The sequence below is a fragment of the Coloeus monedula genome, assembly GCF_965178545.1.
Source record: "Coloeus monedula genome assembly, chromosome: 3".
Classification (NCBI taxonomy): domain Eukaryota; kingdom Metazoa; phylum Chordata; class Aves; order Passeriformes; family Corvidae; genus Coloeus; species Coloeus monedula.
The window spans coordinates 55,554,219-55,579,040 of NC_138783.1; the positions used below are offsets into that span (position 1 = coordinate 55,554,219).

General features: G+C 39.9%; 2 protein-coding genes across 2 annotated transcripts in view; one reads left to right on the plus strand and one right to left on the minus strand.

Annotated features, from left to right (window-relative positions):
- On the minus strand, positions 1 to 10,320 carry NUDT15 (nudix hydrolase 15). The gene is made up of 4 exons (XM_082278550.1): positions 10,305 to 10,320; positions 2,723 to 3,173; positions 2,428 to 2,618; positions 1 to 1,869 (listed from the first exon to the last, which is right to left on the minus strand). The coding sequence occupies exons 2-4, from the start codon at positions 2,875 to 2,877 to the stop codon at positions 1,724 to 1,726; spliced, it is 492 nt and encodes a 163-aa protein (XP_082134676.1). The 5' UTR covers positions 2,878 to 3,173; positions 10,305 to 10,320; the 3' UTR covers positions 1 to 1,723.
- SUCLA2 (succinate-CoA ligase ADP-forming subunit beta) overlaps positions 9,980 to 24,822 on the plus strand; it is a 20,218-nt gene continuing 5,375 nt past the window's right edge. Inside the window, exons 1-6 of the mRNA XM_082278548.1 lie at positions 9,980 to 10,134; positions 11,533 to 11,716; positions 19,957 to 20,056; positions 20,254 to 20,416; positions 23,113 to 23,241; positions 23,663 to 23,801. Of these exons, the coding sequence (XP_082134674.1) occupies positions 10,048 to 10,134; positions 11,533 to 11,716; positions 19,957 to 20,056; positions 20,254 to 20,416; positions 23,113 to 23,241; positions 23,663 to 23,801 (802 nt within the window). The 5' untranslated portion in view covers positions 9,980 to 10,047. The remainder of the gene's footprint in view (positions 10,135 to 11,532; positions 11,717 to 19,956; positions 20,057 to 20,253; positions 20,417 to 23,112; positions 23,242 to 23,662; positions 23,802 to 24,822) is intronic.

Below are 24,822 nucleotides of genomic sequence, written 5' to 3' on the forward strand. Positions count from 1 at the left end.
TGCTAAGAAAGTATTTATTGCATGACAAACCATTTTGCAGTGGCTCCTGTTTTCTCATCAGAAGCTAGATGCCTTCTAAAATTAAAAATTGTACTAAATATTTTTTTTTTTTCTTCATTATTCTTTGTGACAGATGGGCAGGACATCTGTCAACTGTTCCTACAGCTTCTTTGTTGACAGCTGAATGGAATAATTTTTTAGTGTACATAAGGTTGCTTTCAGGAAGCTAATCTCCACTTTTGAATAGAAAAATAAGCTTTTTACAAAGGTACAGTAGCAAAGGACTTTTCAGTGATATTTCCCATTTCAAAACTGCCGTGTAACATTACTTCTTTCCTCACTTCAGAGAACGGGTACCTGTCCTAAGGGAAGTTGCATGTAATTAATACTTCAAACTCTAAGCAGGACTGCCAGGGGCAGTAGCATCCTGACGCCTCATCACTGTCTGCTTCTCAGCAAGAAGAGCCATCTCTGTTTAAAAAAATGGGTGTACAAAGTAAGGAAGAGCTTTAAACCCCTCAAGCTGATTTCTCTTAAGAACTGAGAAATCAATTCATAATTTCAGGCAATTTTAATCTCTCAGTATTGTGCCTGTGTTTTGTTCAAAAGAAATTAAAGGTATCTTACAACATTTTTGTACAATGAGTATATCTAAAGGAAATAGACAAGAGCTGTGCTTTAAAAAACCCTGGCAAGAAAAAAATGAGTGAATTAGCAATTTCTTTAAAAGTTATATCCTAAAATTAATTGCTGGTATCCAAGTGACCTACAGTTAGAAAATAATCAAAATTGGTTACAGATTCTAGAAAAATTAAAAATACGAACTCCTTGGTTTTGTATGTATTGTTGGGTACTGTAGTTTCATCCACTAACAACTGAGTCATTTAATCAGTCAAAATTTACAATTTTACCAAATCTCAGTAGCCATACAGAATTACACCCATCTGTGCTGTTTAATACTGACAACTCTTTAGCCACAAAGTATGACTTTGCCGTGGAGCTACATCTAAAAATGAGATTTGTCAGCCTAGTAGAGTAGGCACCTCTCCATTTTAAGAGCTCAATAACATAAATTCAGATCAGCTGCAGAGATCTGAGACATTTCTGCAGATAAATTCAATGTAACTGAGGCTCTAAACAGAATTCTCTTGTGAAAGCAAGTGGCAAGAAGGGTCAGGGAATTTTCATTCCCTGCAATAAGTCACCACAATTTTTTCACATTTATAATACTCCTTTGATTTTCAAGTATATACTGCTGTCTGCAGGAGAAAAAGACACTGTCTATTAAATGTAACTTTTGTTCATGGCAGTAGCTTCATAACTGAAGCTAAGAGACAAAGCTAAGTTTTAAAATCGGTCCAATAATTACAGGAAAGCAGGTTTAAACAAGTAAGTTTCCTTGCTGCAACTGCTTCCAAGTGAGTAAGCTTCCCTGGCTAGTTCTGACTTCCAAATGACTGTTCATCAATATAAAGATTAACTAGATAAAACACTGAGTTTTCTGTAAAAGCAAGCATTAATTGTTAACTAGACCTGGAAGTGGATCTGAAATGAGACAACCGTCATGTGAAGTATGGTAAAAGCACTGAAACATTTGGTCTTTTCTTCTTTGGTAAAGGTAATATTTTCACATGGGCAGGGTGAGCACTTTAAATCTTTTTTTCTTCTACACCAAAAAAAGCAGGTCTGTCTTTTAGTTTGTTACATAACATACAATTTGTTTTTACTCTAATTGGTGACTTCCTGTGTACCCCTTTAGATGATCCAGCTCTTCAGTAAAGGGATTGTAACCTTGCTCTCTTAAACAGCGTAAGGCCCAGAAGAGTTGATCTGCTGGAGGAAATTCATCCCATTTAACCCATTCCCAGCCTGTAGGGGGTAAAAAAAAGAAAAAAAAAAGAAGGAAGAAAAATCAGAGTATAGAGTTGAGACAGGACCCAAGGAAACAGCATGAAGTTGTGTCAGGGGAGGTTTAGGCTGCATGTTAGCAAAAGGCTTTTCACCCACAGAGTGGTGGGGAACTGGAACAGGCTCCACAGTGCAGCCTGACAGAGCTCAAGGAGTTTTTGGACAATCTTCTCAGGCACAAGGTGGGATTGATGGGGTTGTCCTGTGCAGGGCCAGAAATGGGATTAAGATGATGCTTGGGGGTCCCTTCCAACTCGGGATATTCTATGTTTCTGTGATACAACAATTCTTCCTCTGCAAGTCTGGATGGATCATGCAGAAACTAACCGATACAAAGACAAGTTCTCTGTTACATCCAGAGTCCTTTTGCCTGTGCAGCTTTTCTGTTTCCCGGAGAAGCTGCGGATGCCCCATCCCTGGAAGTGTTCAAGGCCAGGCTGGATGGAGCTCTGAGCCACCTGATCTCGTGGGAGGTGCCCCTGCCCGTGGCAGGGGGCTTGGAACTAGATGGTTACTCACCCTCGTTCTTGTCGGGCTCCTGGTTGCGCGGCTCGGCGCCCGGCTCGGCCTCGCCCTTCATGAGCACGGTGACATAGTGGTAGCGCTGGGACGCGCACACCGCGTTCACGGCCGACGCGAACCGCACGTGGCGCAGCGGCAGCGCCGCCTCCTCCAGCGTCTCCCGCGCCGCGCACTCCGCCAGGCTCTCCCTGCGGGAGGGCAAGGGAAGGGAAGGCCCAGCACGGCACGGCCCGGCCCGGCCGCCTCAGGACACGGAAGGGCAGGGCGGGGAGGGAGAGCGCGGGGCTCCTACCCGAACTCCAGGTGGCCTCCGGGGAGCTGGTAGGTGCCGGCGCCCAGCGCGCCTTTCCGCTTGCCCAGGAGGACACAGCTGGGGTGCGCGGCGCTGGTGACCACCACCCCCACGCCGATCCCGGGCCGCCGGGGCTGCGCCGCCTCCTCGCCCATGGCAGCCCCGGGCGCTCGGCGAGGCTCCGTCCCGCCGCGGGCGGGCGGGGGCGGATCCGCCAATCAGGGTTTGGGATCCCGGGTTTTGGGAGGCCCTTGCCCGGGGGCGTGTCAGGAGCGCGCAAGATGCGCGTGGCGGTGACGTCGCTGGTGTGGAAGGTGGCGAGGATCCAAGGCAGGCTGGAGAGGGAGAGGTGCTCTGTCCTGCTGCTCGCCTGGGGCTCCTTGCCTTTGAGTGCGCAGGGACTCGTGAGGTCATAGGGAATAGAAAAAGCGTTTGTGCAAATGAGGGGCAGCTGAAAACAAGTAAGATATGACTCGGTTTTTAAAGGTCAGGGAGCCACACGGTCTCTGACTGCAGATTTGTTCAAAATTTAAAAAGTGGCCCTTTTTGATTAGCCCACAGTTTCTGGTCTGTGAAAAGTCTGACTCTGAAGTGTCACGTTTGAATCCTTTTAAAAGGAAGCTACAAACTTAGCTGAGTAGAGCTCCAGAGGCAGAGTAACAGTTCCTGACTGATAAAGAACAAATAAAAGTTTCTGCTAGCAAATATTTACCCTCATTTTTGCATTTTTGTAAATTACAGAGATATGTAGAATACAAGATACAAGCTTTCATTTTCTTTATAAACAACTATAAAGTTTGTCAGATCTTCCCCTTCTTCAGTCTACTGATCACAACAAAGAAAGAAGCTTTTATTTCCATAACTTTCAAAATGTTTGGGTTTTTTTGGTAAGGTTTTAAAATAACTATGTATAGATGTTTTTATTTACATATGAAGGTCACAGCGCCAAACTGGCTGAAGCTTAATCACATTTTCTGGGATCAGTTTTCTGGGGTTTAATTGCCTGAACTGGCTCAATACAGCATGAGATGGGTCCCAGTGTTGGCATGAAGTGCATGTCAGGAGTGAATGGCTGAGTGTGCTAGAAGCAAGGTTGCCCTTTGACAGTATTTGGCCATGCTACTTACCTGTGATGTCAGCCCATACCCTGAATTACTGACATTTGTAAATAATAACAATAACAAATTAATAAACTTGGGCAAATTGCCAAGCTAACAAGACTTTTCATAAACCAAGCTCATTCATTTGTATGTGTCTCCCTGGTACAGCTGGAGTATCCTAATCTCCAGATGAAACATCAGTTAGTTATATCACTTCTGTATTTACATTTTAAGAAGATAATGATCTTTAAAAAGCCATATCAAAGACTCCTCCTCACCCACAAAGCTCATTCTGGTCCAATACATTAAAACACCACAAAGTTTTTTACCTGAACAATGAAAACATTCTACTTTCTATGTACACCATTTTTCTGTACCTTTTACCAAACAGCATTTAGTAACACGTCTTGAGGGTGACCCAGTGTCATTCTACTGATTTATTTTTAAATACAAAAAAAAGTTCATAGGGTCATTAAGCTTGTTTACCATGTTATCAGGATGCAATTAAATGAAAATATTATATGAGGATGATTATGTAGAGTATAAAAAGTATGTTTTTATAAACAATATATTTTTATTTGTCAGTAGGCTAAGATTTTCCCTTCCTCTCTACCATCTTCTTGATCACAACAAAGATGTGAAGTATTACCCTTTTACAGAACTTTAAAATGGCTAATATTTTGTTGAGGTTTTGAAATCTGCTTGTATACGGATGTTTAGATTTGTTTCAATTTTTTTCACCTTAAATTTACGATCATTAATATAAAGAATACTGTATGAAAATAAGCATTTTGTTGACTGAATCTGTTCTAATTGGTTTCATTCTAGGATTTATTTAGGACATGCCTATGCAGCTAGGTTTTGCAGATTATGAAGTAAATATAGGCTGGTTTTCTGAGTTTGATAGTGAACAGACATCCACTGAAGAAAGATATGGGAATAAACCAAGAATGAAAAAGTAGCAAAATCCTCTGCCGCAGTAGTATGTTGAAAATTTTGCAAGATTATGATTTATATGTACTTTTAACTTGTTTATTAATATTTTATCTGACAAAGTACTTCTGTGAGACAAACAGCTAAAATAGTGAATTTAAACCAGCATGTGTCCAGCAGCTACTGGAAAAGAGGCAGCTACTTTTCAGGCCTAATCCCTTCTTCCTTATGCTAACACTGTTATTGATTGAAGTGTTATTGAATGACACTGTTATTGAATGAACTATACATCTGAGCTATATGTCTGGATCAAACCCCCCCATTTTTTCTCATTAATCTGTTTTCTAGCATGCTGTGGGTGGCACAGGGAGGGGACAGGACAGAGTTCAATCAGATTAAACATAGCAGAAAACCAAACCTGACTCAGCAAACTGGGAGAGAGATTACTTTTTCAGCAGGATGTGTTCCCTGATGCAATTTACACCTCAGGTTCATAAATGAGGGAGGCAGTGAATCAGAGCAGCTGGGAACAAGAATGGTGGGACTAACCATGTTAGTGACAGGCCAGATTTATGTCAGATTAAAAAGACTACACAGCTGTTCTCTAAAAAGAGCACACACAGGGAAAGCAGGTTAGAAAAGCACATAGTGTACAACATCTTAAATGAAAAGCAGCTACACAACCAGAAAACATCCATCTTTCTGAGAATTTCATACACATGGTTCCCTGGCTGTGGAATTTACTATACATTCACATTTGCTTAGCAGAAGTATGAACTGGAAGATGTGAGGATTGTATTTAAATATTTTACATTGCAAAGCTGGCATTCAGAAGCTGGGTGGAATGTGACAGTAGTGCATGGCACCAAAGTCCTGCCAGCAGTGCCAGCTGGCTGAAATTTGAACTTGGAAGATTTTTTTTCTCTTGCATTCAAGCAACTGGTTGTTATCCTGAACCCTGATACTGAAAATGTAACGTTGTTAACTGTTTCCTCACTTTTATTTAAGCAGAATTATTTCCATGACATCTCATGCTTCCATTAAATGTCTGTCTTTTACCATATATCATTGCTTGCTGTAATAGTATGGCTTCATAAGCACTATTAGTGGAATCTGGCAAAGTGCAATATGTTGTTTTTATGTTGAAATGTAAATAACCTCTGATCACATTTACATATGGAGAGAATAATGGTGAGTGCAAGAGCAACAGGACAAATTAGAGCTGTACTACATGTGTGCTATCTTCATTGCTTGTTAATTATTTCTTTGCTGTGTACAGACAGAACTGAGTCATCAGAATGAGTGAAGGTGGTGAGACAATTCTGTTTTACTTGTAGCTTTGCCATTAACATTTTAAGTGACCTTGGGCAACTCATAGGCTGGTGAAGATGAATTGTGCTTCAGTACACTTCAATGAAACTTCTGAGTGTACTCAGTCCCAGGGGACTCTGAATCAGAAGAATATAAGTGTCTGTTAGGACAAAAATCCATCTAGGATAGTACCTGGAGGTCCAGAATGGATGTTTGGAATATAGTAGACAAGAAATCATGACAGGGTTTTTGACTACTATTCTACAGCCATCTGTGGCTCAGTGGCTTCTCAAGGCAGAGGTGGCTTTTGTGTATTTACTAACCCTCTTCTTGTTTCTCTTCTTTAAACCTGCTAAGAATTCCTCTTGAGCCCATGTAAATTTCCATCATTTGCAGCATCCGTGCAAGGAGCTCCACAGTTTAGCTGAAAAGATCATTTTTGTAAACCAAATCCTTTTGTTTTCATTGAACCTTTCACCTACCAGTCTTCCCTGGTGTTTCACAGTTCTTCTGTTGGGAGAGGTGGTGAGTTAGTGATTAATGTTCATACTGTATTCTGTAGAAAAATGCACCTATCCAGACCCGAGAGTGCACACATTAAATGCCTGTTTGCTAGGACAGATGTCAAAATCCTTGCAAGAGAAACACCAGAGCAGCTTCAGTGAAGGACCCTGGATTGTCTTTTCTGTATGACTGGGAGGAGAGATGGAATAACCTGTTCATATTGCAAATGGGTGCAGTGAATAGTTTCATGCTGTTAGATAGACCTCTGCAGTTTGTTCAGAGACAACCACGATGTCTCCTGCAGACAAGCAATGCAGAGAGAATTCACCATCTGCAAGATGTGCTATGTTAGGCAAGGTAGACACCACTGAAGGATTATTCTCATTTTGCTTCAAAGTCAGGTTTTTTTCTCTGATATTGGCTGTTTCATTAGCTAAACCTGTTTACTCATCTACCATACCAAAGAAGTGGCCTCTTCCCTCCTGTCTTCAACTAGAAGTGCTCTGGAAAGCTCTGGGTAGTTTTTTCCACAGGTACTGGGATGCTTTTTCAGCCCCTGATAAATCTCTTAAAAATTTTCTACCCTCTGAACTCATGGTCTTGGCAGAGGCTTTGCCTTCCTCACTCCGATGTTCTTGGCAACATGTTCTTGTTCCTCTCTCCTGATGTTTTTCAACTATAAAGTATCAACCAGTGGAGCTTACAAGGTCTGGGAAATAAATCAGATTGTACCATTGTCACTGCATGAATGTGATAAATTCATAATAAAGCAAATTCACGTCTATTCATAACGCCCGAGCCTTCCAGGATGCTTTATTTGGCCTGCTTGCCTGTTAAAACTTCTTGGCTCCTTCTATCTCATTTGTAATGTACCTTTTCCCTTCTTCTTTATAGTTTTAAATACAATTTTTCAGAGAGGACTTCAATCCTGTGTTAAAAAGCTTATTCTGACTTTAGCAAGAAACCTCACTAGTTTAAACTTTGAATAGGAAGGAATCTGTTTCTGGAGATTTAGCAGAATCTTTGGATATCTACTAGGATCCTACAGTGCATTCCTTGCATAATCTCTGCAGTTGTAGGTCAGATATTGAACTAGGCCAAGCCTATACAAACCTGAGTGAGTTTAATTGGACTCACTAGGGGTTTGCCTGGTAGTAGCCAAGATTGTTATCTTCTCTTTTTTAGAGAAAAAGTAAAGAAAAGCTGAATGTGTCATTTCCAAGAACTGTTGTTTTTAAGGTTTTAAGTTGTGCTTACAACCACCTTGTGCTGACAGTCAGAGCCAGACGGTGGCACTGGTGATCAGACAGAAATCCAGGCGTTTTTACAGTCCATCCCAGTTAGACAAGTATTCACAGCCAACAAGGAAATCAGACAATACAGTATCCAGATAGTTAAAGCTCTCCATACAGCTGTGTATCAGACTCTAGATAATGGCAGCAGCTGCCTCAATCTTTCTAGAAGTCCTTCAATACTGTCAGCCATGTAACATTTCTTCTTTTGATGTATAAGGTAAAAACTGTCTTCATCTTGAAACTGGAAGGATAAGTAACCCCTAATGAGAAGAACATACAGTAATACTTGTAATCTGAATGTTTTACAGCCATTTGCTAAGGCAAGAATTAATTATAATCCCAGAGAGAGCTGTCCAATTTTCTTGCTGTAGCAAGCAACTGAGTCAGGAGGTAAGTCTGGTTTCCTGACCTGCAGCCAGTACTTATCTCTGAACAGTAGCTTTGGGCTCTTAAAGTTAAGGTTTGAAGTTTTGCCAAGATCCATTACATCCTCTTGTAAACTTTGTTGCAAATCCTTTCCAGGGCGGAGGTAATTTTGGGGAATCTCCCGGAGTCAGGAGATTTTTCTGTATGTGGAAATGGCATCCATGTACTGTCCTGTGATGGAACTGCAGCAGGTCCTATGACTAGTGAAGAGCCACTGTGTGGCAGTGGCTACAGAAGGCAGAAAGAGCACAGAGTTCAAGTTCTTTTTTTTCCCTTCCCCTTGGCAGGAAGAAATATTTTATCAGCTGTGGTGGGAAATTTTGGATCGTCTATCAAAATTTTGCAGCTGCTTACAAGTTCGGTGACACATACTCCTACCTTGTGTGTCTGAACACAGAGGTGCAGAGCTAAGCACTCTGCAGAGCTCACTGCAGTGCTAACAGGTGACAATAACACTAGGACAGCAGAGGACCAGGAGCAAAATAACTGACCCACAGTGACTCAATCTTTTGCAATACTTGCCCAAGGAGAAGTTATGATAATGCATCTTCAGTTTCAGAACAAAAAGAGGCAACTCGTCCAGTTACTTAATGGATAATTCAAGTTACAAAACTCAAAAGAATCACAGCTCCGACATGGCTTTCCTTCAGATCCTGCTTTGATGTTCATAATGTGCATTTTCCTTATTATTGGTAGAGGACATTCTTGTTCCAATTTCCCAGGCCAATGCTATTTTCCTAATTACCTTTTTGTTTTAAAGGAAGAAGCTTTGCTTCCTTGTGAATCACAAGGTCTGGTCACTAGGTTCAGCGGGGACACCTGTCCCCCTGCTTCTGTTCCTTAGTGACCCGAGTCAAGGTCACCGAAGTAAAAGTACAGACACTGAATTGCAGAGAGGGAGATGCAGTGTGGAGCTGTGTGAAACAGAAACAGGGTTTGTGGCATGGGGAAGGGGCCTGGGATGGGTGGAGGGAAGGTGGGCTGCAAAATACCTAGCAATACCCACTAGTCCTCAGTTCAGTCATAGAACCACAGAATGGTTTGGGTTGGAAAGGACCTTAAAAGACCATCTAGTTCCAACTCTCTTGCCATGGACAGGGACACCTTCCAGCAGACCAGCTTGCTCAAAGCCCCATCCAACCTGGCCTTGAACACTTCCAGGGATGGGGCATCCACAGCTTCTGCGGGCAACCTGTGCCAGTGCCTCCCACTCCCACAGCAGCGAATTTCTTCCTTATATCTAATCTAAACCCACCCTCTTTCACTTTAAAACCATTCCCCCTTGTCTTAAGAAATGATGGGTGTGCTTGAGTTGTTGCAGGAAAACACCCTGAAATACGAAAACAACAACAACAACAAATCCTCAGAGTGAAAAGACTGAAAGTTATTCCATTCTGAAGCTGAACGGGGAGGGAGCGTGGGCGTGGCACATGGGAGCTGCGCCCCCTTCCTCCCTTTTAACACAGGCGGTGCCGACCGAGGCCGGCGTGGTCAGACGGTTGTGGGTGGATTACAACCCTTTTTAGGCTCCTTGCGAGGCAAAAATAACCCTTATTAAAATCAAAACCCCTGAAAGAACGACAAGCCGGGACCAGCGCCTCAGGGCCGCTCCCCTCCCGCGCCCCGCGCGCGTCACAGCGGGGGCGGAGCCGCGCGAGGCGCTTCCTGCCCCGCCCCGCGCCCTCGTGACCCCGCCCCGGCTCGGGAGTGGCGCGTGCGCGCTGCCAGGGGCACCCGAGGGCGGAGGGGCTCGGCTATGGCGGCCTCCATGATCTGCAGCCGGGTGTCGGCCGGGCTGAGGGGCGGTGGCCTCCGCGCCTCGCTGGGCTCCGTCGCGGGGAAGGTAGCGGAGGCTCGGGAGCGGGGGTGGGCTGGGTCGGGGTCGGGCCAGCTGGGGTCGCGGTCGGGGTCGCTCCCTGCGGAGCGCCGTCGAGAGGAGCGTCCGTCTCATCCCACTCCCGTCCTGCCCTGCCCTGCCTTGCCCTGCGGCGGGTCTGGCAGCACTGTGCTCACCTTTGGCGTACGGCCCCTCGGAGCCGCTGTTCTTGCTTGTGGCAGGTCTCCCCGGCGTGGTTCCCTGTCCCTTCCTTTTCAGCGCCCCCTCCACTATCTTGCTTGGAAACCCCAGTGTTTCCATGTCCGCCGTCACCTTGCTCCTAGGAGAGGTCGGGCTGTGCCAGTTAAACTCTTCTTCCAGCTCGCACCTCGCCAACCTCTGCCCTTGGTTCCTGTGAATGCTGTTCGAGGGTTCGGGCATGTTTTTGGCTGCAGCTCCGCTGGGCAGCGGTGACACGAAGGAGCTCGGGAGGCTGCGGCGTGTGACACGGTGTGTGACGCTCGCTGCCACTTTCTCCTCCTGCCGCGTACTGGGGAAGGTCGCCGTGAGTGCCCCTCTCGAGTTACACGCAGCCTCCCGGAGCCGGCGGGTCACGCAGCGCTTCTCCCTTGGGGTCGTGCCAAGGAAAGGGCCTCCTGCTTGGAGGAGGAATCCTTTGGAGGCTACACAGGCCCTGTCGATTCGCTAGCTTGGAATGCTGTAGTAAAGCTCGTGTCGTCTGCTTGTTTCCTTTATTTGAAGTGAAATGAAACCTTAAAAATCTAGCTTGTTAGAAACTTCCTAATACGGGCTAATTTTTACAGTGCTTGTGCCAATGGTACATACTAAAAAAAAAAAAAAATTGCAAAAGCTTGTTTTGTATCTAAATTTCTTCTGTAATTTTTTTACCCTGAGCCTTTTGGTACTCATCTACGTTCATGGATTAGTTGAATTCAGTAGGAGTCCTGCTTTGTGTATGTATAAAATTAAGGTCTTGTTTGCATATAGTGAGATACAAAAAATGCACCAAACATTTTTTGCTTTTGTTGTTGTTAATTTTTGTGTTACAGAATGCTTACAAAATTCCTTGAGGTTCTTTTTCTTACAGATGGTTTTTAAAAGTACTTAAATGCTAACTAAATGCTCAAGGGATTTTTAACCCTGCCAGTCCTTGCCAGTGCTAGCAGTTTCACCAGCTCCTTCCCCCTGCCCAATAAAACCTCACAAAATTAAAGAAAGACCACATCTGATGCGAATGACTAATGTGGAAGCGTAGGATTAAGTGTTCAGGTGTTTGCACTGGTACACGAAAGTATACTTGTTTAATATGTAGACTCTTTTTTAACCTAAACAAAGAAGGCAGTTTTTCACAACAGTTACGTGCTTTTGTTTTCTTTTTTTGTTCTTTTTATTCTTTTCCTTCAGGTACTTGCTGGAAGTCCAGGAATACTCAATAATCATGGGTTTCAAGTGCAACAGCAGCAACAGAGGAGGCTATCGCTCCATGAATACCTGAGCATGGGACTGTTGAAGGAGGCTGGCATTTCTGTTCCACATGGAGTGGTTGCCAATACACCAGATGAAGCTTACAAAATAGCAAAAGAAATAGGTATAATATTAAAGAGAACATGTACAAATAGACATGGGATTGATACAAGGTGTAGCTATTTTTTCTGTCCTTCTTGGTAAGATGTTGCTTGGAGTTCTGAATATACCTTTTCTTTGAGAGAGCCTTCCCTGTGAAGCAGCCTTCTCTTCTTGTTAAGAAGGAATAGGTCAGGTATAAATTCTATTAGCTTAGACTAATACAGCTACTTAAACTTCGTTGAGATGAGTAATAGACTCTACTTTGTGCAAATCCTGGCTTTCTTTCTACTTTCAGCAAGGTTAGAGAAAGTCTTGTGTGAAGAGCTGCAGTGGTGGTGACAAGATTGCATATAGAACAGAAGATGCAAGCCATACTTATCTTTAGGCTACAAAAGAAGAGTAAAATCCTATTCCTTTGTGACTGTGCTTTTCTGGCAGAATGCAGCTACTTCATACAGGAGGGGAGAACTTTGATGGCTTGTAGTTACATTCTGGATTCGTGGCTTGTTGATGAAAAAGTATCTAATGTCATTTGCCTGTGCTTAAATACTTAATTTAGAATTGAGCTTTAATTTTGGACTTGACTTTACCTACTATATGTCCTAGTAAAATCTTTTGGTTTAATTTGGATGTAATATGGAAGTCAGCTTTTATTGTGTCAGGCATTAGAAGGTGGGGGTTTTTTTGGTTGGTTGATTTGTTTGTTTGGAGGGTTTTCTTAGTTTAAAACTTGGAATTTTTTTTTCCTCCCTGGAAAAACACATTAGGCTTGTCACAGAGTTTTAGTGGAGGACATTGGTTGTCATATTCCTTTCTCTTTTGCAAATGCTCAGATCTCTGTTCACTTCCAAATGGACACATTTGTGGTGATTCCTGATGTTATAGGTTTTGTTGGATTAATTTCACTTTCATGTGTAGATTTAATGTGAGAAATGAGGTCTGAAAAAAAGATAATTTTTCTTCTAGAGCAAGTTATGCTGTTTTGTAATGTAGAAAAGATTTGAAAAGCTGCTTTTCCTTCAGACATGATGTCCCAGAAATTCAGGTATTGTCTGCCTACCTTCTTTATCTTGTTTCCCTTAGAGAGTAAGTGATACAAAGTTACAATAATTTCATTAATACAAAAATAAGTTGCTAAAATACTGCTGAGAATGGTTTAAACTTCAGAACCTTGCTTTCTGTTAAGGGTGAGCTTATAGCATGATCAAAACTTCCCAAATCAGCATACCCCTTTGCTCTACTTTAATACTTGCACAGATATTGCTGGAGGAAAATGAGAGAACCTTTGTCTATGGCTCTTTAATCAACAGCCCAGAAACTCGTTGGTCAGGACTCCTTTGTTTTGTTCTTGTTCAGAAAGGGCTCCTACAGCAGTGTGGCTGCTGGTTTATAGCTCCATGTCATCCCTGTGACATCATAGGTATGCCTCTTATCTGGAGTGTGGGAATCTGGGCAATTTCTTGGGAATCAGAAGAATGAAGTTGGGAAGCATATGAGTTGGCATCCTTTAGTAAAGGAATTCAGGGCTTTTGGTTGTTAGCCAAGTACTTTGTTGGAGTCGATTTGTATTCAATGCTATTGGCCTTCTTTGGTACTTGAGATGAGGAGGGGAAAACTTCCCAAAAGGAGAACACACTGAAGGAGCTTGAGGTTTTGAGGCATTGCTCGAATATGTCCAGAACTCATTCTGAGTGGTGGCATACTATTCTTTGCTCCAGTGTTTTGGATTTCTTTGTTTTTTGTAGGCATTTACCTGCTAGTTTTCATTGAGTACTTAAAAAAAAAAATCAACAAAACACAAACCAAACCAATCTACCAGAATGAAAAAATTCACTTTTTTTGGTCCACCTGCTCATTGTTTATTTTTGTTGTGTGGGAGTAGTTGCCAGTAGATATGAAATTATTTTTTGTTTCTTTATATATGCTGGACTGTTTTACCAGTAGTTTATATAGATCATTATGAAGACAGTTGGTAATACTCTTTGCTCTATTTCCCTAGTGCTGATCCACATGTTCCTGGTAAATTTACACTGAGCAGATTTCTGACTAAAGGTTAAGTTTGGCATGGGTTTTCTTCCTTTTTGCAAATACTTCACTTAGAAATGGGTAACTTTTTATCCCAATGTATAGCAAATGCAAACTTCTCATTAACAGAGATTATCATAGGTTAGCTGTGTCTGTAGCTAAATCAGTGTTACATGAGCATCTCACTTAAATTTTAAAGAAATGAGCTGAGTAAGTTCTGTTTCAAAGCTTTGATAAGAGACTGCAGCATGACTTGATTGCCTTCAAGTTTATGGTTTACTCGTAGCCATGTGTGCATTCCAGCTAGCACTGTGACCAGTTCTGATTGAGAAGCTGATATTTGTGTTATTAAGAACGTGACTAATGAACCTAAAGACTTTAGTGAGCAGATGCTTGATCAGTGTGATGGCAGACAGCTCAGCAGAATGCACTATTTGAAATGAAGAACGTTGTTTGTTAAGACACACTTCCGTGGGTGCTATGTATTGTTGTAATTCAAGTTTTGATTCTTCCTGGTACCTTCCTCTGGTAACAATTGAGTGGAAGGCAGTGACATATTGTGTGCTTGTCTGGGTTTTTTTTTTATAGCATATATTCCTATTCATGATGATTTGAGAAGTAAGACTTTTTAAGACATTAATATTTTGAAACAGCTTTTGTGTTCTGGTGGTTTTGTTCGGTTTTCAGGTAGTGAATCCCACAGCTTTATGTGCGTGGTAGACTGTCAAATTTTAGTAAAATATAAAGCTGTATAAAATAGGAGGTGTTGAGAGATTGAATGCAAAATATTTCACCTTTCTTCATCAGAGTTCTTGAAAGGAGACTGAAAGCTCCTGAAATAGACTTTTTTTCTGTTGCAGTTTAAGAGGTCTAGTGCAGCTCCATGTCTGTGTGGTGTATAAAGAATGTTCTGTTTTGGTATGCTTTATACAGAATGACTCCAGTAATTGGTTTGGCTGTTTTCCTGCTGACAGTTCTGTGATTAATAGATGGGTTTTTTTCAGACCTTTTGGATTCTTTTCAATGTTACTAAAACCTTTTAAGTACTTTTCAGTGTTAATTATTTTCCCATCTGTTGCCTAAACATACAACTTGTATCTGTTAAAAAAACTTTAAAAAAGTAATGTGTAAACCTGGGTAGAGTTATAAATAGAATTTTTGATCTCAGGCTTGATTTAGTCAGAAATCAAAGTTTGGTACAATGTGTGCAATTATTTTCCTAGGTAAAGTGCTAGTTTTTCTTTATTAGCTCTTCAAAAGAGATATTCCAGGTACTGTGGCAAAAAGCTGGGATGGTTTTCTCCTTAATGTATGCCGCACCCTCCTTGGCTGTGTGATTTAAGTTTTTGGGGTTTTCTATTCTATGTGATAGTGAAAACTCATGTCTGTCATACTTTCTTTTCTAGTATTTTTTTGGTTGTTTTGCCATTGTCAGTTTCCTTGTTAGTCCTTTATCTGCCTATGTTACCTGATGTCTTTTAGGTTGTCTGAAACTCCAGACTTTTTATTCAAGTTGCTCTAGGACATAGATGGTGATCTAAGGTGGCAAACTTAAGCAGAAATCCCCCAGATGTTAAAAAAAATCATGTAATTATGGTCCTTCTTACCTGGTCAAAATCTCTAGATAACCAGCAGTAGTAGTTTAGAAACCAAGCATTTACTTACATTCTGGCAAATGTTATTTTTTTGGCATCTGAATCTTACATTTTGCTTCAGCCTTTGCTTTCTCCTATAGCACTTCACTCCTTTGAAGTTAAAATATCAAAGCATATTGTTGAAGATAATTCACTAATTAAAATAAACCTGTATAACCAGCACATTCAAATTTTGACCTCTGTATTTTGATTGCTTGACTTAAGCCAAAACCAAACCTGTCTGGTGAGCTGATGACGAACTTGATGCAGTTGATTAATGTCAGGAAGTATTTGTGTAGAAAATATTTTGTAACAGCAAAACATCTTGTTCAGTCTGCTGACTGGTGTGGTCCTTTCAGTGAAAGTGTGATGATTCCTGGCACGTAATTATTTCAGTAGTTATACTTTCGATTTGCATGCAGTGAGTCTTCTAACACTCGAAAGTTTGAAATGCTGAAAAAAATGTGATTTTGAAGTTGAAATTCCGATAACTATACTTAATAAAACGCAGACAGTGTACTCTGAAGAGATTCTCTGCTCTGTTGGCAGAATTAGGGTCAGCATATTATTTATGTTGATACTCCTGTTGCTAGTTACAAACCCATATTTTCCTAATGCCAGTAAATATATCTGTGTTGTTTAAGCTTAGTTTTTTTGTATCTGTGCAGCAAGAAAAAATTAGCTTGTGTTATAAATGGAGAGTTACTTCTTCTGGTACAAGAACTTTGAAATACAGACTGAAGCAAAAGTTACAGGTCTCTGTCTCTCCCAGGATAAGTTTGCAGTTGAATGGTAGATGAGAATTTGATTGACACTTGTGTTACTAACCTGTCACTGCCTTTTACTGTTGTCTGTTTTGTCAGAGTAGATTAGGCTTGCATAGTGATTCTGAAGGTGTCTGTAATACGTGGAAAGCAGTACCTCTGCTACAGTTAGTACTGGGCAGAGAAGTGGCAATTAATGTGATTTGACGAAAGTCAAAATGGAAACTTGTAAAGCAGAATGTTTTAATAAGGTCTGTCTGCTGTAATCATTGGACTTTCCACTTGCACAGAAACCTTCAGAGATACAATGGAACAATGACCCTTCTTGCCTCTTAATAAGCTTATTAGAAGATTGTATTTTACATGGATGTCTTTCTGCTTGCCTGCATGCATTGTTCTTTCTCTCAGTTTGAAAGCTTAAGTTACAGAATCAGAAATTATTCCTTTCAAAAAATAAATATTAGTATTGATAGAAGTGAAGATCGTTTTGTTTACTGACTGTATAAGTCTTTCAGTGTCTAGTTAATAAATCATTGTTGAAGGTGAAACCTGTAGTGTTAGTAATGTATAAGACTTTTGTTGTCCTGAACAGATTAATGATAAGTCAGTGTTCTGATTTCAGACACCTGTTCTCATTGGTATCTACTCTTAATTTTCTAAGCATTTCTTATTTTTTTTCTGGCTATTTTACTTATATGTGCTTTTAGGGCTGACTGCCATTAACGTGGAAATGTGATGCTTACCAAATGCTTGTTCTGAGACTCGTGCGTTGGGCTGTAGCTTGCCTTGCCTACATTAGCTATACTGGTGTTCTAGTGCCCTGTGTTAAGGCTTTACAGTTTGTTACTGCTGCTGAAAGCTGAAGTCCTACTCGCTGAAGTTCCTGTGTGCCTGTCACATGGTGCACGAGTCTGCAGAAGCACTGTCTGTCTGCTGGACGAGCTTTTGCCTTCAGGGAATCACTGTTCTGATATGCTTCAAGGCATGATAGCACAAATGCTTCTACTGGCACAAGAAACAAGGCTGGAGTGAATAGCTGAGGGCTGGAGGCAGGATGGGACTTCTCTGATGGTGTGTTTGCTGGATATCTGCTCTAGGGCAGAAACTGCTATTTTTCATTGAAACACAAGCCTAGCAGTATTTCAAAGCCATGTAAGCGAAAAACAAGGGCACAACTGTTGATACTGAGTAGAAAACTATGGTAGCTGCTAGTTTCCAAATTTTTTTCTTGGGTTGCTGTGTATCAGCAGTTCTTTGTTGTGTCAGATTGTGTGACAGTCTGCTGGAACACTGCAGATGAGGTGTGTGACCAAACACTTCCTCTAGTTTTAGAGTCATTTTAAATAGGAGCTGTGGGAAAAAATGTTCATTGAACAATAAACTTCCTGCATGATGGGTTATGGTTTTCTTGGGATGTACTATCTTAAATTTGTTTCAGGTACCTCTGTGCAGCTTAATTGCTTGTCAGCGTAACTGATCAAATGAGCCTTGAACTTGTTTATGCAATCAAGCAGCTAGTTTGCAGTGCTAGAGGAAAACAATTTATGGATCATTAGTAATCTGCTCATTTAATGACTCAGTTGTTGCATAAGGATTAGTCCAATGATGTTACAGCCAAAACTGATTGTGAAAAATTAAAAGGTGTTTTTCTCTCACTGTTTTCCATGTCTGTATGTTGACAAAATATAATAATGCATAATAATAATATTTTTAAGAACTACCTTCTAGGATCAGGGCAGTGGTTCATTTAGCCCACTACTCTGCCCAGGTACAAAAGAGCATACCATTTAGAGCAATTCTTAGCCTGCCTGTTTTCTGCAGTCAATTACTTCTCATTTCCCCTCAGCCTTAATATTTGTTGTCTTAAGACTATCAGAGAGAATACCTCTGCCCAGTTCCTTTTGACTCTTCTATGCTTCCTTCATATCTCCTGGCAGGCGTCGTTATATTTTGTGTAAAGCAGGGTCTTTTTTTCTTGCACCTTTTTAAAACTGACTTCTTGGTAGATGGCTTTTGTTTTTGGCTGTTGCAGAGCAGAAACCAGAATGAATGATGTGTGAATCATGTGTTCTTGCTCTGTCCATTACAGGTATGGCTGAAGACTGTAGTTGTGTTCTTGCTTTTGTCTCCTTTGATAGATTTGAGGATGTGCAAAGCTCATTTCTTGTAAGGGAATCTCTTAATTTCAGTGATCATCTTGGTGACCAATTTACTTTTTTGCTCAGAGCTAAATATGATGTACCAGCTGAGATCTTAACCAGACCTTTAGCTGGGATCTTGTTTTGACTTGTTCAGATTCTGACGTTTGTTGCTAGGAGGAATAATTGCTACGAAGAAGGTGCCTGTGGGTGAACTTCCATGGCTTTTCTGAAAACTTCTCTGTAGCAGCAGCCTTTTATCTTCTGGACTTAGTGTAGGAAATGGAAAGCAAGCTTTGTACTTAAAGTAATTGCATAAAAGTTGTCTCATGTGACTTCTATAAAATACATTAACTTGATTGCCAGTAAATATAGTTCTCTTCAGGAACTGAATTAAATATTAGAGGCATAGACTGTAGTAAGTCTACCTATAGTTGTGTGTTTATAACCTTCATGCTTCTTGTGCAAAAGAACTCTAAAATCATGTGTGAGTTCAGAGCTCTATTGTTAGGTAGACATTCAAAAAGTAAAATCAACAGATAGCTAATAAGGAGGAGTAACTTGAGTCTTCTGCTTACAGCCACCCTAGCTTGTGATACTGTTGGAGTTTAGTTTCACCTGTCCAGGGAGGACATAAGTCAAAATAGGAACCAACGCAATTTTTGTGTCTGTCATAACCTTCCTCAGTATGTGTAGTGGCTAGTTTTGCTTGAGTACTGTAATTTTTCTTAGGCATTTCCATGGTTCCCTTTTAACATCCAAGGAAACGGCAAGTTCTTTTTGAAAGATCAGTGGCTCAGCTGATGGTGGCATGAGAAAAGATGGGATGTGCTGAACAAATGCAAATGGGGCAGTTGTTAACATCTTGCAGTCTTAGCTGCTGTCTGTACTCTGTGTAAGTGAACGTGAATAATTAACTCAGGACTTGTTTTTTTTTCCATTATTGCCCTAAATGACTTGATAAACTTTCTCTTTGCTTTTTTGTCTTTCAGTGACAGTTCAGAATATCCCAGTTAATTTTTGTTATAGTCTCACGCTTTACTTTTTAAAACCAAATGCCCAGTTTCCCCTTCTTGGAAGAATATTTTATAAAGGATTTTTAAACAGTTAAAGCCAACTAAAGGGCTTATTTTGTCTACTCTGGGAAGAATAGTGGGTTTGTTTAGGCCTCTGGCTTCTGCAAAGCGCTCAAGCTTATGCATTAGTGCTCTGCTGGATGGAAGCCAGAGTGGACCTGGCAAGCTGACTTGGGTAAGTTTTGTGGTTATATATCATTGCTGGGAAGGTAGTGGTTACAGGTACAGGGTATTTGCAGTTGATGGAGGAAAACCTTGCATTATGTGCTATGTCAGATACTCAGTTTCATCATGTTAATAATCTGTGAGGTGCTAACTATTTCTTCCTGGCTTGATCATCTATGACTCCAGCATGTATTAAAGATGTATCAGAACACCAGCGTTTTTGGATACTAACTCACCAAGGTTTGTTCACAGAACAGCCTAAAGCTGCAATTTGTGGATTATTTAAGATTTTTGGATAATCTATGTGAATGACAATATAATCTTTGATTCATATGTTTGTGTTTTGAATGGTGGGCATGGAGAAGGGGGGATAAAATTAAAGGAGCCTTTGTTATTCTACCTGAAGCAATTTGTTTTAATAGTCACAGATGACAAATTTTTGGGTTTTCTTTTGTTCTAGGTTCAAAGGATCTTGTGGTAAAAGCACAGGTTTTAGCTGGTGGTAGAGGGAAAGGAACATTTGAAGGTGGCCTCAAAGGAGGAGTGAAAATAGTTTTTTCGTAAGTTCTTTCTAAATTATCCAACCAAGTGAAAAAAGTTCAACGTTTCACATTGTGGATTGAACCTATTGCTTTCTTTAAAACCAGTGTTTTAATTATTAGCATTAAAAATAACAAAAATTAGATAAGACTTTTTTAATGCTACTTCTGTTTTTACAGCAGTTTCTTTGTCACATTCTGAGCTTCTTTTATTCTAGTCCAGAAGAAGCAAAAGCTGTCTCCTCCCAAATGATTGGAAAGAAGTTGTTTACCAAGCAGACAGGAGAGAAGGGCAGGATATGCAATCAAGTATTTATCTGTGAGCGCAGATATCCCAGGAGAGAATACTATTTTGCAATAACAATGGAAAGGTCTTTTCAAGTGAGTAATATTAGAAATAGAAGTCAGCTAATTAACTTGTAACAACTGAATTTAAAAGCAATCAACAAAACTGTTTACTGTATTGTTCACTTGCTTTAGAAAATCAGAAGTACACAAGTGAAATTTTGTTTTCTAGTATATCTGACTATATGATTGCCTCTGTTTTAAAATGTGTTAAAGATGTAATGCTACAATTTACATTTACAGAATAATAAATGAGTATTGGTAGCCCCAACTGAAACCCAGAGTCACATGGCCAAAGGGGAGATGGGTAGAATAAGGGGTTAGTTTTCATTTTGGTTTTAATTTGCATTTGCCTACCAGATTGTAAAACTTGGTTTAAAAACACAGCTATATGTGTGCATGTACATGTACACCCTATTTTTGAGTGTCAGAAACAAGACAAGTAAAAGTGTTTTAGAAGAGCAAATGGTCATGCATAAATCCAACATCCTTTTTCTCCAGTGTGAGAAGGTTCTGAGAAGTGCACTGGTGTGTCCCTCGATTTTGAGAGTGCTAGTAGCTTTCTTATGCTAATGCTCTTCAGGAATGGGTGAGAAGATTTGGGCCTAGAGGTCTGTCTTCAGGGCTTTCAGGAAAATGAAAGCCAGTCTTTTCTGCATGTATGGGCTGTATGGGTGGGTATGTAGTTTTTTAGGCTACAATTCAAATGTGGTTACTGAAATGTGTCAGTTTTTCTGACAGACAAGCGTTCTATTTGGAGCATGGAACATGAATTGCTAAATAACTGTAATGAAGCCAGGGTACAGCGGTTCTTGGAACTTCATTTTCTGAAGCTTAGAAAAAGTGGGTCTGGTCTGTTCAGGTGCTTAGGAGTTTGCAGAGGCACTGGTTGGTAATGAGAGGAGTATATCTGGCATGATGTGAAATAAACATGAAATAATTTTCTATGGAGGAGTGAGAAAACTAGTCTTACTGTTATTTCTTTTTTGGTAGCAGTATTAGGAATTAAATATTGTATTTATTCCTTTTTCTTCCTCTGTAGTGTTCTTTTTGATAGGAAAGTAGCAGCTGTATTGAATTATGTGACTTGGGCACCTCCACTGTGATGTGTGCTGGAGTAGAGCAGGGAAGATTCAAGTGTTACTGTACGCACCACAAGGTGGCATTAAAATGCTGTGAATGAATGGATTTTAGACTCTTAAAATTGTGTAAGCAATAAGCAAGGATGCTTATGGAAATAAAATTGACTGTAACTGATTTAAGCAAATTAGATAAAGAAGGGAAACGTTTTCATGACTTGTTCCTGCTGTTGTATAAAAGATAAATCTTATTAGCATGTATTGAGCATACTGTGTGGGTTGTTGCCTTTTGATAGGGATGTGCATTGTTTTTACTGCTGTAAGTCATTTTTTTAGATGTGCTTGTAATTATTATAACTTGTATAGGACGCTTAGGATGAGGAAGTGCCTTTCAAAAGAAGGAAGTGTGAAGGTTGAATAGTACACAGTGTTTATTCCTGATGTTGCAAACTTCTTCCTTTAAGGAGAGGAAAAATGATTAAAATAGTCAGCTGAAACTGGAACTTTATTGCTTGAATATTATTCACCAACAGGGGTTTGTGTTTTAAGCAAAACTGTTCACTTTAATCAGTTCTATGGAACAATGAGTTATTTTATGATCAGTTTGTAGCTTACTGACAGTTCAAGGTAAGACTATCCGAAAATATTAATTGGGTCATATCTTGCTATTAGATGCAAGATAATTTGCTGGGTATATATTTCCATTTGGAAGGATGATAATGGGAGGGGGGTGGTGTGGTTATTAAGCATGTTCTCTGAACCAGGGTCACGTTTTCTATAATTAACTGTCAACAGTTATAAGACTGTTTAATCCTCAAGAGTTCTGCTGATAGGAGATGCTGCCTTAGTATACCCATGGGTCATAATCCATGCATGGGTGGTGATAAGGGAAGGTTGCCTGAAGGGATCCAAGTATGTCTTTACTGTGAACTGGAGGAGAGATTTTTAGGTTCCATGGTAGTGAGTCCTTGATGTTTTTGTTGAGGTTTAGATAGCTTTTTTAAAAATAAACTCAGCTGCAAATGCTATCAATTCTGGTTTCTTAATTTCTTTTATTAAGGAATAATTGAGTGCTGTTTTGTTTTGCTATGACTTACTTTGAGTGAAGGCTTTAGTTACTGAATGTTGTGATCATACTGAACAGGTATGGTTTGCAGTAATTTATCACTAATTTCTGCAGACCTCCATTCATCCTTGGAGTTGGGGCATGGCAGAATGAATAAATGAGTGCCTGAAATTTGATCTTTGTGTAGGGGTGAGTGAAGAAGGTGGGGGTGAGAATGTGATTTTTTCTCTAGTGATACCTAAAAGATAAAATGTGTGTGATTATGAAGTTGAATCTTTTATCAAAATCTAAAACTAGTATATCTGTGTTAATTGCTCTGCTTTTACTTTACGAAGGAAATTTTTCCTTGTTAAAAGAAAGTGGACCTAACGCACACCTTGGCATTTGGAAAGTATTATTAAAAGGTTTTATGTGGATGTATTGAGTAGATAGTAACACGCTCTTCAGAGCATACAAGAAAAATGTCCAAATTAAAAATTTTTCAACAAAAAAGGTTTTATTGCTGTGAGGTATCTTAGGGGAAGAATTAAGTTTCAATTGTGTGGTATAAAATTACTTATGCTTCTTTTTTTTCCTCTTTGTTCTAGGGTCCTGTGCTGATAGGCAGTTCTCAGGGTGGTGTTAATATTGAAGATGTTGCTGCAGAGAATCCTGAGGCGATAATTAAGGAACCCATCGATATAGTAGAAGGCATAAAAAAGGAGCAAGCTGTTAGGGTAATTGTTAATGTGGGAAAGTACACATTACTAAGCATGGGAGGATTGCTTCTAATTTTTGTAAGGAGTGTGTGCATGCAACCTGCGGAGTTGTCTTAAACCCTTGTTTGAAGCAGATTTGAAATAGATACTTAAGTATTTTCAGGTAAATCAATGTAAATCCAACTACATGGCAGTGCTTTATCTAGCTTTTATACAGCTATGTAAAGGCATATCATAATAAGTTTTTATTAGTTCTTTTTTAGGATAAGGCAGTGTTCTGTATTGAAAACAATCTGTTCAAACCTAAGAGTGAGTTTGGTTCTTTCCTGATGGTGGACAGTACAGGTTCTACATCTACAAATTCAATTGAAACTGAAATAAAAGCTAAACTGAGACACCTCTAACATGAATTAACCAATAACCATTCTTTTACTTTCAGCTTGCCCAGAAAATGGGATTTCCTCCTAATCTGGTGGATGAAGCAGCTGAAAATATGATCAAATTATATAATCTCTTTCTGAAATATGATGCTACCATGATAGAAATAAATCCTATGGTGGAAGATGCATCAGGAGTTGGTAATGTTTCTTAGTCATACTGTTGATGTAACACCTTGATGTTTTTGTAAATCTTGGTTGCTTCACGCTGCTAAAACTTCAGCTGTATACAGCAAGAGGAGTTAGCATTAACATGGGATGTTGAAAAGCATTAATAAAGCAGATAAATTTGAGAATCTAAATATAGTAGAAATCTGCTCTTAATTGCTAAGTATGATCTTAAGTGACTTCCTTTTTTAATTTAAATTTATTTTTTAAAAAAGAGCACATCTACCCACAATAAGGCATTCCTGGAAATCAGGTCTTTTCAAAACTCATGAATTGAAACTTGAGCCGTCCAAAATTGATACTGTAAAGGTAACCAGAATAGTAGCACCTTCTAGAAATCTCCTGCCTTTGTGACTCAAGCATTAGAATAACTGATGGAATGTGATGTATTGAAAGACTGTAGGGGTTTAAGTAATATCGTGATGTTTATCAGGTTTTTAGCATATCCAATTGCAGAATAGTTCAATTTATGTTCAATTTAATGTTCAATCACAGCCAATTCCCCTCTACAAAAAATAAGGCTGTAGAGAGTATTTGTAATTGAATTCAGATACAACAGTTTGAAATTTAAATATGAATGTAGCTCTTTCATCAAAGTGTATAATTACTCTTACTGGGGTGGTTTTTTTGTGTGGTTGTTTTTTTTTTTTTTTAATAGTGCTTTAATGATCAGTATAGACCAGTCTCTCCCATCTGTTTCTTGTGCCTTGTCATTTTTATATCATTTTCACTGAGGGATAGAAATGAAGTGATACATTTGTACAGACAGAAACTTAGTTCTGATGTAAAGAATACTGTATATTTTCTGCTTGTTAAATCTACGTAAATTTATTTTAGTGTTTTTTCCTGACACTTTTTCTTCCAACTCAGAGACTTCTTCATTGTGTTTCTGTGTGCTTACATTCATGCACACACATTATATATATTTGTTCTAAAAGCAAAAACTTAAGATGGATTAAAAAACCTCAAATCAGAGACCTTCTGTAGGGATTAA

Coding starts and splice junctions, on each gene's coding strand:
- NUDT15 (XM_082278550.1), bottom strand. CDS start 2,877: ATGGGCGAGGAGGCGGCGCAGCCCCGGCGGCCCGGGATCGGCGTGGGG. Junction 2,619..2,722: donor GGAGGCCACCTGGAGTTCGG/GTAGGAGCCCCG, acceptor GCCCTCCCGCAG/GGAGAGCCTGGCGGAGTGCG. Junction 1,870..2,427: donor GGAGCCCGACAAGAACGAGG/GTGAGTAACCAT, acceptor TACCCCCTACAG/GCTGGGAATGGGTTAAATGG.